This window comes from Mobula hypostoma, chromosome 8, assembly GCF_963921235.1.
Source record: "Mobula hypostoma chromosome 8, sMobHyp1.1, whole genome shotgun sequence".
Lineage (NCBI taxonomy): Eukaryota > Metazoa > Chordata > Chondrichthyes > Myliobatiformes > Myliobatidae > Mobula > Mobula hypostoma.
The window spans coordinates 15,893,561-15,907,311 of NC_086104.1; the positions used below are offsets into that span (position 1 = coordinate 15,893,561).

General features: G+C 40.9%; 1 protein-coding gene across 2 annotated transcripts in view; it reads left to right on the forward strand.

Annotated features, from left to right (window-relative positions):
* The window catches only part of akt3a (v-akt murine thymoma viral oncogene homolog 3a), a 502,171-nt gene that overhangs the window by 385,483 nt on the left and 102,937 nt on the right, over window positions 1-13,751 (forward strand). For both annotated transcript variants that reach the window (XM_063055500.1, XM_063055501.1), the window contains exon 6: window positions 12,357-12,488. In XM_063055500.1, the coding sequence (XP_062911570.1) occupies window positions 12,357-12,488 (132 nt within the window). The remainder of the gene's footprint in view (window positions 1-12,356; window positions 12,489-13,751) is intronic.

Here is a 13,751-nt window from a genome sequence, read left to right on the forward strand (position 1 = left end):
AGGGGAAATATCAAGCTGTAAATTATCAAAGAAATATTTGACTAAAACCAGTTGACCTATAAAATTTACAAAATTTCAAATTAAATTAGAAGGATTCTGATGATCAAAATTGACTATTTCCAGTAGCTGATTTTTACAGTCCTGTTAATTATACATCCTGCTATTCTTGAGCTTCCATAAAACTTCCAACAATATTGTTAGTTTTTTTAAAATAAAGTCTGTTTCAATTGTTTATAGCAGCAGCTTCACACACAGCGCCTTTATCAATTTACAAACATTGCTCTTCTTCAATCAAACAAGATTGGTTTGAGATGGGTTTGGAGAGGGGGTGGGGGGAGAGGAATTGATGATAGGTGTAACTTTGGCCCAGATTTTATAGTCATCAGCAAAGTGACACTGCTCACTGCTGACCTTGAAGAAAGTTGCGCACAAGAATTCAATAGCTTTTTGGTATATCAACAATGTCATCAAGCTTTTGATAAGATTCTTCTAAACTTTTTAAATTGTTTAAAGTAGCCTAATGTTTAAAATAGTGACTAATTAATCCATTAACTTTTTTCTCTCGTGATTTCTTTCCTATCAAATTCCTTCTTTAGCCCTTTACCTCTACCACCTATTCCCTCCCAGCTTCTCAGTTCATCACTTTCCCTCTACCTGGTTTCACCCATCAATGACCAGTTTATACTACCTTCTCACCTTCCTTTCCAGTCGTGTTGAGGAGTTGTGGCCTGAAACATCAACTCTTCATTCTTTTCTATTGATGCAACCTGACCTGCTGAGGTACTCCAGTATTTTGTGTGTGTTGCTTTGCATTTTCAGAATCTCTTGGGTTTATGATTTTTATTAGCCTACATCTGGGCTTCAGAAAATAGATATTAGTTTCAGTGCCAAACAATGCCAAACATTGATATTATTGTCATTTGCTATTCCAAAGCACAGGTTCCACTTTCTTATGATACTTAGCCATGACTTAATAATAAACAAAGTTGAGGTTTATAAATCAAATAGTAAATTTTTAAACCTACTTCACTTGGTCACTTTTTTTTAATATATTCAGTGCTCACTAATTTTCCCCCCAGTGAATACACCATTGCAAGCCTTATTTTCCAGCCAAAAAGCTTTGGTGAAGATAATGTAACATTAGCCTCAGAATTTGGGGTGCATTGGATGGTAGAGGTAATTTCAAGATAAAAAAAGTAATCAAACATAAGGAAAGCTATTTTAGCTCATCCATTTGTGAAGATCTTCAGTACTTCAGAGCAAGCATGTTATCTTTAAAATTGCATTAAAATTATTGGTAATATCCTGTTAATCCATCCCAGTTTCCATCCTTTTAATAAGATCATGCATACTTTGCTACAAGGTATGTATGGTTCTCTTACTTATTGTTCACTTGATGTTGGTCATTGTTTTGTGCCAGCCTCATATTGAATGCCAAGTTTCAGTGTAACTACCTGAAACTTGAGTATGTTTCTCAAGACCTGAAGATTTAAGTGTCACCTGCTGTTTGCTCTTGGATTCAACTAAGTGTTTCCCCTTCTCTGGTTGGACACATCCTCTGGGTTTTTCTCCCCCCTCCCCCTTTTCCTTCTCCCTGGGCCTCCTAACCCATGATCCTCTCATATCACTTTTGCCAATCACCTGTCCAGTTCTTGGCTCCATCCCTCCCCCTCTTGTCTTCTCCTATCACTTTGGATCTCCCCCTCCCCCTCCCACTTTCAAATCTCTTACTAGCTCTTCCTTCAGTTAGTCCTGACAAAGGGTCTCGGCCTGAAATGCCAACTGTACCTCTTCCTAGAGATGCTGCCTGGCCTGCTGCGTTCACCAGCAACTTTGATTGCACAGTCAAAGTCACTTCAGTCACATATCTTCCCCATTCTGATGTTTGGTTTGAACAATTGACTCTCTTTGAACAGGATAAATTGGGATGGGAAGTTCACTTCTCATGTCTACTAATTTAGTGTATAAATGTATGGAAGCTCTTTGGTTACTTTTATGCTGGAAGTTTATAGTTTTATAAACTGAACTTTTGGTCACTGTGGGATTAGTGTTGTGAGTCTCAATAGCTAATCTTATATCTGTTAACTAAGGAGGAGACTTAAAAGAGATATATAACATTAAGTGACATAAGTAGAGTAAAAGGGAGAACCCATTTCTCTTAGCATTTCTCTTAGGTTTAAAAACTGAAGGGCACAAATTTAAAAGAATGAATTGAAACATTAGCAAGGAGATGGGTGAAGTAGCAATAGTAGTTTTGGTTTTAATAGAACGTCGAACAGTCCAGCGCAGGAACAAGCCCTTCAACCTACAGTGTCAATGCCAATTAATGCTGATTTTAAACTACACACTTACCTGCATATGATCTGTGTTCCTCCCTTCATTGCCTGTTCACATGTTTATTGAAAGTATCTCTTAAATGTTGCTATCATATCTGCTGCTTACATTGCCTCCTTTGTCAGTGTGCTCCAGTTACCTATCACTTACTGGTTTTAATACAACCTCAAACTTACTCTTTACTTTATAGCAATGCCCACTAGTATTTAATGTTTCCAACCTGGAAAACAGTTGGACAGCACCTTAATGATGGCTATCATAATTCAAATAGCAATTATAATTCAATTAAATTTAGCGTGGATTAAACAGACATGTATCATAGATAAGTCGAAATCTTATTGGGTTGAAAAGTAATTTTGTCAAAGTGGACTGTGTGAGAATGGCTGTTATTGAAATGGAAGTGCTGTGTTAAGATATAAAAAAATGCTGAATCTTTAGCTCAATAACTTTCCTCTGTAGTCTTGGTAGTTTTGAGGTGGAAGTTCAGGCAGTTGCGTATTCCTCCTGACCTGAAGGATGTGGCAAGACATTGAAACTTCCAGTGTCCTTTGTGTATATACCTGTTGGAAGTGCAACTGCTGCAGCTTCTGACTGATCACACTGAGTGGCTGGAAATGCCATTACACTCAGGTGCATCTATGATCCTGAGAGCTATAGTGAGGTGGTCATACTGAAGGGGTTGGTGCAAAGTGCAAGATTCCCCTCACTAACCAGTATTTCATTTTGGTTACTGTTGGGAGAATGGCCTTTTAGAGGAGAGCAGCAGCCAGTTCTGTGGCATAACAAATGGCTTTTCACAGTAGGGGTGGGTGAGAACAAGGAGCACTGTAGTGATAGGAGACAATACTCGGGGGTGGGGGCCAGTTAGGATATTCTGTGACCAGAAACAGATTGGATGGCTTCGGGATGATATGTTACTTCTCGGGTGTCAACGTCAAGGATATCTCCAAGCAATTGAAGAGCATTCTCAAGGGGAAGATTGAGCAGCCAGAAGTTGTTAATATGCACTCAGTGGCCACGTTATTCGGTACACCTTGTTAACGTAAATATCTATCAGCTAGTCATGTGGCAGCAACTCAGTCCATAAAAACATGCATATATGGTTAAGGTTCAGTTGATCAGACCAAACAGTAGCAATGTGATCAAAGTGACTTTCACCGTGGAATGATCTTTGACGCCAGGCAGGTGGTTTGCGTATCTCAAAAACTGCTGATATTTTGGGATTTTCGTGCACAACATTCTCTTAGAGTTTACAGAATGATGCGAGAAACAAAAAACATCCAGTGAGAGGCAGTTCTGTGGGCGTAAATGCCTTGTTAATGAGAGAGGTCAGAGGAGAATGGCCAGGCTGCTTCAAACTGACAGGAAGGCAATGATTACTCAAGTAATCACTCATTACAACAGTGGTGTGCAGAAGAACATCTTTGAATGCACAACATGTTTAAACCTTGAAGTGGATGGGCTACAGCAGCAGACGACCACTTGCATACTTAGTGGCCCCTTTATTGAGTAGAAAGGGCACAAAATAAATTGACCACTCTGTGTACATTAGTACCAAAGATAGGAGGAAGGAAGAGGTTTTGCAGAGGTTAGGCAGAGGTTAAAAGCAGGACCTTGAGCTGTAATCTCTGGATTACTCCTCGTGCCACATGCTAGTGAGGATAGGGCCGATTAACATGTGACTGAGCATCTGCTGCAGGAGGAGTGATTTTGATTCTTGGACTATTGGGATCTTTACAGGGGTGAGGTGTCCTGCACAAGAGGGACAGGTTGACCAATATTCTGGTACTAGGAGTTGCTAATGTGTGTTTAGTCTACACTGGTAGGGTTAGGCAGGGCAGAAAACAGTACTGTGTCAAATAGGAAGGTAGAGTTAAATGAAGAAGTCAAAGCAAGTAAACTCAGTAGCCAGGAACTAGGCAGGGAGCAAGGGAGGTCTGATGTACTAAACCACATTAATGTCAATGCAAGAAGCCTGACAGTTACAGCAGATAAACTCAGCATGGATAGGTACATGGATTAGATAGCTTTTGCACAAATATGGTTGAGGCATGGGCAGGACTGGCAATTCAATGTTCCGGCAGTGCAAATGGTCCAGAGGTGATAGAGGTGAATGTAAGTGGAGAGTGGATAGATGAGCAGAGGTGTTGCTTTATTGGTTAGAAACAACAACATGACAGTGTTTTCCAGTGATACTATATGGATGAAACTCAGAAATAAGAATGGTATCATTACTTTGGGTTTGTACTGTAGGCCCCCAAAAGGTCACTGGGAATTAGAGCAACAAATATGTAGGGAGATCGCAGATAGCTGTAAATATAGTTGGTTTGTTGTAGAACTTTCCTTGTATTGACTGGGACTGCCGTGCTAAAAGCTTGGATGGGGCAGAATAAGTTAAGGATGTCCAGGAACCTTTTCTCAACAAATATGTAGATGGCTTTACTAGAGAGGGCAGCATTGGACTTCATGGGAAGTAAGGCAGGGCAAGTGACTGAAGTGTCAGTGGTACCATTGACCATAGTTCTATTACTTTTAAAATAATTTTGGAGAAAGATAGGCTGATCTACAAGTACAAGTTTTGGATTGGGGTAAGGCTACTTTTAAAGGCTACTTTTTGGGGGAAATTGCGATGGTTGATTGGGAGAGGTTGTTTGCAGGTAAAGAGATGTCTGGCAAGTGGGAGGCTTTTAAGTAAGATGGGGAAAGTTCAGGGCTGATATGTTCGTATTTGAGTGAAGGGCAAAGGTGGCAGGTTTAAGGAATCCTGGTTCACAGAGATATTGAGGCTCTGGTCAGGAAAATGGAGGCATATATCAGATGTAGGTACCTGGAATCAAACAAATTCCATGTCCTTTGAGGAATATAAGATGATGCATAAAGATTTATACATCTCAGGGACCTTACCAAGGGTATCCAAGGTCATGGTGGGAAGCTGGGAAGAACAATTGTTGCGGCTCAGACAGAGATGTTTGTATCATAGGTAGCCATAGATGAGGTACTGGAAGACTGGAACTGGCTAATGTTGTACCTTTATTTTAGAAAGGCTGTAAAGACTAGGCTTTGGGCAGATAGAGCTTGTCAGCCATGGTTGATGGCTCATCTAGGAGAAGGAATACTCTGATCTCAAGCCTCCGCTGCATTGTGGTTATACCCAGTCATGGGGAAGGCTTTGGAATTAAACTCTAAGGAAAAATATGAAGCTGGAGTCCCAAGGCAGTCCTGCTTTGAATTCAATGCTGACTGGCAACTCCTGTGTTGTACTGGTCTCTGCTGTTGCTTTGGATTTATCAGCTGCGTGGAGAGGGAGAACCTGCTACATGGGCTCCGTGTCATACTGTCCAGGCTTGTATATCACAAGGACAGCTGGGACGTACCATCCATGGTTGATCCCGACAACTGAGGCTCCCGACAGACTGACTATGGATAGCCGACATGATGTTGTGCATGAGAAGTCATGCTTCACGAATTTGATTCAGTGTTTTTTCTTTTTTTTTGAAGAGGTGAGCAAAAGGATGGGCAACGACAAGGCAGGAGAAATCGTTAATGTTAAATTAATAAGGCAAGAGAAGATCCTATGTGGTAGGCTGGTCTGTAAAGTGTGATCACATAGGATCAAGGATAAGGTAGTCGATTGGATTCAAAATTGACTTGATAGGGATCAGAGGTTGGTTTTGGAGGTTTGCTTTTCAGATTGGAGGCCTGTGACATGTGGTGTTTTGCAATGATTGGTGCTGAATCCATTGTTGTTGATCATCTATATTAAGATTTGGACACAAATGTAGTTAGATTTGTGGATGACACCAAAATTAATGGTTAGCAGACAGTTAAAAAAGTCATGTAGGATCACAACATGATCATGATCAGCTGGAAAGTGGGCCAAGGAATGGCAGATGCGATGCGGACAATTGTGAAATATTGCATTTTTCAAGTTATTCTGGGGCACAAGAAATAGCAGGGCTCTGGAGAGTATCGGTGGACAAAATTCCCTGGAAGTATTAATAAGATGGGACAAGGTAATGAAGAAGGTCTTTGGCACACCTGCCTCTAATTATTCAGGGCATTAAGTAGAAGAGTTAGGATGTCTAAGAGTTCGGGTGTATTGGTCGTGTGGATAGCCAGACACTTTTCCCCAGGGCTGAAATGGCTAACACAAGGGGGCATAGTTTTAAGGTGCTTGGAAGTAGGTACAAGGGGGAAGTCAGAGGTAAGTTTTTCACACTGGGGGTGTGGAATGTACTGCCAGCGAAGATGGGGGCTTTTAAGAGACTCTTAGCTAGGTACATGGAGCTTAGAAGCATAGAGGGAATTCTAGGCAGTTTCTAGAGTAGGTTACTTGGTCAGCACAACATTGTTAGTGCTTAGTGCGCATGTGCCGGTCAGGCATGCAGCCTGGTACAGCCGTTCCGATCTATTCTTAATTTCTTCTTCTTACTTTTTAATTTTGTTATTTTTTGTATTTTTTTTCTCACGGTAACACGTCGAAGCTGCATCCTCTCTAACATGCTGGTAGAGAGAGTTTTATTTGGGTTTTCTTTAGCGCTGGAAATGGTTACATCCCGACATGCGGGACAGAAGCAAGGTCGCATTGTGTATTCCACGGAACAGCAAATACCGACCGGTTTAGCGAACAGAGCGGCGGACACCCCTGCTGAAATCCGGAGGAAAACACACAGAGGATGCAGAGGGGGATCACAAAGCCAAGGAAAGAGGACCGGGTCGAGACAACAGAGACTTTTGGAGAAGAGGAGTTCGGTGGGTAATACCGTTCCGGCTGACCGGAAGTGCACTGAGAGCGGTAAGCGTAAAGGAGTTGGGTGCTTACTGATCTGGCTAACAATGGATGGTGCAATCCAGGGCATATTACAATCGAGGAACATGTTTGCAGACTGGATATTGAACTTTTTACTGTCGGACTTCGGCCACATTCCACCGTGATACAACACTTGGCGGCACGGGAGGTCGTTCCTGCCTGTGGCCATCGAACATGCAGCTCCTCCCGTGGAGGGTAAGACACCCTGAGCCAATTGATTGGTCCTGGACTTATTTTCCATCTGGCATAGTTTGCATTTTGTTGTTTGATTGTTGGAGGGTTTTGTATTGCCATATTTACGCTCTATTCTTGGTTGCTGCGGCTGTAACGAAACCAAATTTCCCTCGGGATTAATAAAGTATATCTATCTATCTATCTATCTATCTGAAGGGCCTGTAAAGTGTTGTAGATTCTATGTTTTTATGTCTCTTTACAACAGTAGAAAATGTTGGTGAGACCACACTTGGAGTATTATGTGCTGTTCTGGTTGTGTGGCAAAAGAAGGATGTCATTAAGCTGGAAATTGTGCAGAAAAGATTCACGAGGATGTTATCAAGATTGGAGTGTTTTGAGTTAGGAGAGACTCAATTGGCTGGGATTTATTTCCTGGTGTAAAGGAAGCTGAGGGGTGGACCTGATAAAGGCATGTAAAATCATGAGGGCATTAGATAATGTTCATGTTCATAAGGTGAATGTTCATGGTCTTTTTCCACAAAGTCCAAAACTATATGGCATAGGTGATTATGGTAGAATTTAAAGGGGACCTAAGGGGCAACATTTTTGCAAAGGGTTCAGGATATAAGGAACAACCTGCAGGAGGAAGTGATAAAAGTCGTGATATTTATGATGTTTAAAAGACATTCAGACATATGAAGAGAATGATTTGGAGGGATATAGGTTTAACATGGGCGAGTTGGGCAAAAAGGACTTGTTTCTTTGTTTTATAACTATAATCATGACTGGACTTGATGGTAAATAGGTCTCAGAGCAATGAAGGGCTTTCAAAGAGATTCAAGACGATCAGAATAAGTGTGTTTCCTCAAAGAAAAAGGTTGGGACTGTAAAATGTGAAGCCCTCAGATGACAAGGCGCTTAGAAGGTAGGGTGAAGTGTTTTCTGGTACATGGAAAATTTTGTTTGATTTGTAAGTGGGTCATGCTACTAGTGCAGAAAAGAAGTGGATGGGTTACTATTAGAGAGAGCAGTAAGGGAAGACAAACAGTGAAGCAATCTCCTGGTTATTCCCCTCTCAAGTAGGTATATCATTTTGATACTCCTAGACCAAGCGATTGTTTTGCGTAAGACCTATGACCTATCAGCAATTAACCTCCTGACTTCCTGGTTTCATGTTATTTATATATTCTTTATCATTCCCAAACTAATATATCAGTCCTTGGCCTTCTCCACTGGCAGAGTAAACACAAGCTAGAATAGTACCCTGTATTCCATCTGGGGCATTTTACAACCGAATGGTGTAAATGTTGAATTTTCCAACTTCAGATAATCCTCGCTCCCTGTGCTCACTTCTTTCCTCTTCTCATCTCCTCCTCCATATGGATCCATCTGCCTGTCATTCACTCAATACACGTGAAACAGCTAAACACTCCCACAGTCGATTTCTTCTGGTCCTCGTTCTTCACTTATGTGATACCACTTACTTAGATTTCAGCATTAGCAGCCTCTTGTTTTCAGGTGGTGCTTTCCAGCTTCCATCTCTACCTCTCTCCTTTCCATCCATCTGCACCCTTTTTCTTAAAACTTCTTTTTGCCCCTAGCAATTACCCACCAGCCACTGTCTTCTCATTCTTCTCACCTCCTTCCACATCTAGTTCCACCTGCCCATCCTGTCCCTGCTCACCTGGTTCACCCTTGACCTGGTAGCTTCTGCCATGCTCAATCTCACTTTTTTATGCTATTTTCCCCCTACACTCTTGATCCTGACGCTGACCTAAAACAATGACTATCCCTACCTCTGGATGCTGCTTGATCTGCTAAGTTCCTCCATCAGTTTGTGTTCTGCTTAGATTCTAGCATCTGCAGTCTATTATGTTTTCCTGCACCAAAGGAATCTAAATAAAGGATGTTTGGTATCTCAAACAGCATGAGCAGGGAAGGTGGAACACAACTATGACTTAGACATTATTTCTCTAGATTAATAGGATCATCTACAACTACTTGCATTATAATAACGTAAGACATGCTTATAAGGAAATTTGATAATCAGTGCAAACTCTTGATGTGGGGGCAAATATTATAAGAGCATAAGAACATAAGAAATAGGAGCACGAGTAGGCCATCCAGCCCATCGAGCCTGCCCCGCTATTCAATAAGATCATGGCTGATCTGTCTGTAAACTCAGCTCCATCTACCTGCCTTTTCCCCATAACCCTTAATTCCCTTACTATGTAAAAACCTATCTAACTGTATCTTAAATATATTTTTAGTGAAGAAGCCTCAACTGCTTCCCTGGGCAGTGAATTATGTTTTCATTCTGTATGATTGCTAGTGTCTTCAGTGTGGAAAAATAACCGAAGATATTTAAAATGAAATTTTAGAAATTGGATTACTCATAATCATATCTGTTTTAACAAAAAACTAGTTAAATAAGGAGAATTTTAAGAATGAGGGCGGTGAAAAAATTTGGGAAGACAAAGCCATCAAGCAATGAGATAAGTAGATGAAAATCAATAAAAACCTTAGATGCTGGGGAAAAAAAACAGATGAAGGAATGTGCTAAGTCAATGAACAGTTGCAAAAATATTAGTGTCCGCTGGAATCTGTCCATGTAAAACATTTCCATGACAACACAAAAGTATTGGAACTATTTCTTGCATTAGAAGGGAAAATTGTAGACAATGTTAGCATATATTGCCTTCACTGATGGACAAGATTGTGTGGCATCTCCTCAACCCACTGTCATGAGTGCTATGGTATACCCATGATACTGTTAGTAAGGAGCTCGAAGGTTTTGACCTCATGTTGGTGCAAAAAAAAGACAAATTCAAAGTCATGGAGGGGAGTATGTTTCATACTACAGCCACCATGTGCCAGTCATTACGAGATTGAAGGCTTAATTTTGAGAATTAAGAGCTGGCCACTTTATTCTAAACCCTGTTGAGCTTTAATGCTACTGTTTGAGCTGCACTTATTAGGGGATATTTCTTGAGTTGTGATTTATGGATTGGGAAGATTTTAGAAAATTGGGCGGCAAGTCCAGGTTGTGAATTGTTTTTCTGTGAGGATTAGTTGGTCAACTTTGTGGTTTGATTAGAACATGTAATGTAATTGCAATCTAGAAAGCTTCAGTGAAAGCAAGTTGTTGTCACCTTTGAGCTAGGTCTTAGCTCATGCCAAGGTATGACATATTCAAGGTAGGTCTACATATTCAAAATAATATTGTGAATGACAAGGGTCTTTAATGAATATGAACCAATGTTCTAAAGGCCCATCTTAAATTGCACAGGAAAACCTGTCAGTGAATTGGCATGAGCAGTTGGTTAGGAGTATAAACTTCAGCAGGCCTCTGGGTAGGATGATCAGATGGTTGGAAATGGAATAGGAAAGAAGAATTTGGAATGAGAATCTGTTAATGACGTATGTAGCATACATCCCACCCTACAAAAACTCATTTCAGGGAGGTAGCACCACCATTTCAGGGAGGTAGTACCCCCGCCCCCCCCACCCCCCCGTCGACCTCCAAGGGTGTATGTAATACTTTGTTCAGTGATTTTGTCTAATCTGTGAACCAAGTTGGGTATATGCAGAAAATGTGACCTTAAAATATGTACTTAGGTTATCATGTTTATTCTATTACAACTTTAAGCAAGTCTACAGGGAGTTTGGCCTATTGTAGGACATCAATAGCGTAGCTCCTTGGCAGCTAGCCAGCTACTTTAAATCAGGGGTTAAACTAAAAGGTTGGCACGTAAATGTTGGCCCAGATCAGAGGCGACGCAATCTGCAATCGCCTCTGATCTGGGCCGACATTTACGTGCCGGGCACCACCTAATTAATTAGCTTGTTTATTTCGGCTTTTTTCTTAGAGATGTGCTGGGTGTGTTCCGGCCACCGCTGTATTCTTCGCAGCTCGGAGGTTGGGGACCGCTGAATTATAAGTCACTTATAAGTCAATAGCATCATAACATTTTAAGTAATGTTTGGATATTAAGCACACAGCGCATATTTTCCTCGTATGAACATATAAAATCATTGTATCACACCAATATCACTGAATCAGTGGGAGCCCTGGGCTTGTTTCCCTGCAACAAGACGGTCCCATTGAGGGGTGATGGGAGACAGCGATACTCGAAGGGGGTTCCTTATATCCAGTCTATTCCGCAATTTAGTTTTCGTTGCATTCATTGCAGAAAACTCCGCTTCGCAGCGATATGGTGTTGGAAATGGAAGCAATGTTTTCAGTGCTTTCGTGGCCATCTCAGGATCTTCAGCCTTGACTTTGATCCAGAATGCCGGCAGAGATGTTATGTCAAACATACCTTTCAGCCCACCGTCATTTACAAGCTCGAGGAGTTGATCTTTTTCCCGTGCTGACATGGATGATTCACCGGGGACATTCACAAATGGGTCACAGACCCATTCCTTTGCATGTCTTGGGTCACTGATGACCTCACATGCATTAAAATTCAACAGTGTGTGACAGGGAATGAGGAAAGGTGCAGCTGACTCATATCGTTTCATATCGCCAAATCATATTGTTTCCTCGCGGCCCGGTGGTTGGGGACCACTCTTAGCATGAAGAGAGACCAATCAGGATGCTCGCTCTCCCTCTCCCTCTTCCTCTCAAAAAAATCGATTTCCATGATATTGTATATAATTTCCGGGCGTCAGGGAGCCACTATCGATATGCGGGAGACTCCCGGAACTTCCTGGAGAGGTAGGATATCTGATGTAGACACAAAGTATTCATATTTAAATATTTTGGTCATATTGAAAATATACTTTATAGAATGACTGATTTTAAAGGCATAGTATTTTTCTTAATGGATCTTCATTTAAGAATAAAAATGATAAACAGTGATTTTCCTGCCCTTGCTGGCATTCAATAGATTAATTACTCACTTCATGTTATTTAGAATGTAGTTCAGCCAATCAAGCTTTTCCTTTGAGGCAATTACTACTATCCATTGAGTTCCAAATACCTTTTCTGGGGCAGTTCTATTTTGTTCACTATTTTCCCTCTTTTATTTTATAGACTATGAATGACTTTGATTATCTAAAACTACTGGGAAAGGGCACTTTTGGCAAAGTGATTTTAGTCAAGGAAAAGGCAACTGGGAAATATTATGCAATGAAGATTCTAAAGAAAGAAATTATTATTGCAAAGGTAGGTACAAATGGTTTTTGAAAAATTGGGAATATAAATATTCTTATGGTTGGAATTATAATGTGTCTGTTTTCAAGGAAAGAACAATATAGACAGTGAATGCTTTGAAAATGCTTTGTTTCTAATGTTTCATTGTCATAAATTGTCAAGGATGTCTAGTATTAGTGTTTCTGTATTTTCCCTCCTAAGTTCTTAAACACAAGAAGACTCTCTAATTGTGCTATTATTATATAAATCATAGTTTTGGTCATGGAACATGAGATTAAGCTTAACTAACCATCTAACCATTCTGTCTAAGCAATAGACTATGCAAAACTTGAAACTTAAGCTTTAAGTGCATACATAGTGACCTGTGTGGGGAAATAAACTGTCTTGCCTTTGGCTAAATCCAATTTTGATTCATACTTTATTGCCCACTTGTATTGGTAGTCTTACACTGTTGAGAAGAGAGTTAGAGGAAGCAACATAACTGCGAGTTTTCTCTCAGACATAGCATGAAAATCAAGTACTCGCCCATAATTTTGTAAACATACACAAATTTAGAATTTGATGGCTGCAACACACTCAACAAAAGTTGGGACAGAGGCATGTTTACCATTGTGTTACATCACCTTTCCTTTTAATAACACTTTTTAATCATTTTGGAACAGAGGATACTAATTGTAGTAGATTTGCAATTGGAACCGTTGTCCATTCTTGCTTGATATAAGACTTCAGCTGCTCAGCAGTTCGTCGTCTCCGTTGTCTGATTCTCCTCTTCATGATGCGCCATACATTTTCAATAGGAGATAGATCTGGACTAGCAGCAGGCCAGTCAAGCACACGCACTCTGTGTCTACAAAGCCACGCTGTTGTAGCCCGTGCAGAATGTGGTCTGGCATTGTCCTGCTGAAATAAGCATGGACGTCCCGGGAAGAGACATCGCCTTGCTGGCAACGTATGTCTCTCTAAAATCCTAATATACGCCTCAGAGTCAATGGTACCTTCACATACATGCAACTCACCCATGCCGTGGGCACTGATGCACCCCCATACCATCACAGATGCTGGCTTTTGCACCTTTCGCTGATAACAATCTGGATGGTCATTTTCATCTTTGGCACGGAGAACTCAACGCCCATTTTTTCCAAAAACTAGCTGAAATGTGGACTCATCTTGACCATAGCACACGGTTCCACAGTCTTTCGGTCCATCTGAGATGAGCTCGGGCCCAGAGAACTCACCGGCGTTTCTGCATAGAGTTGATGTATGGCTTCCTCCTTG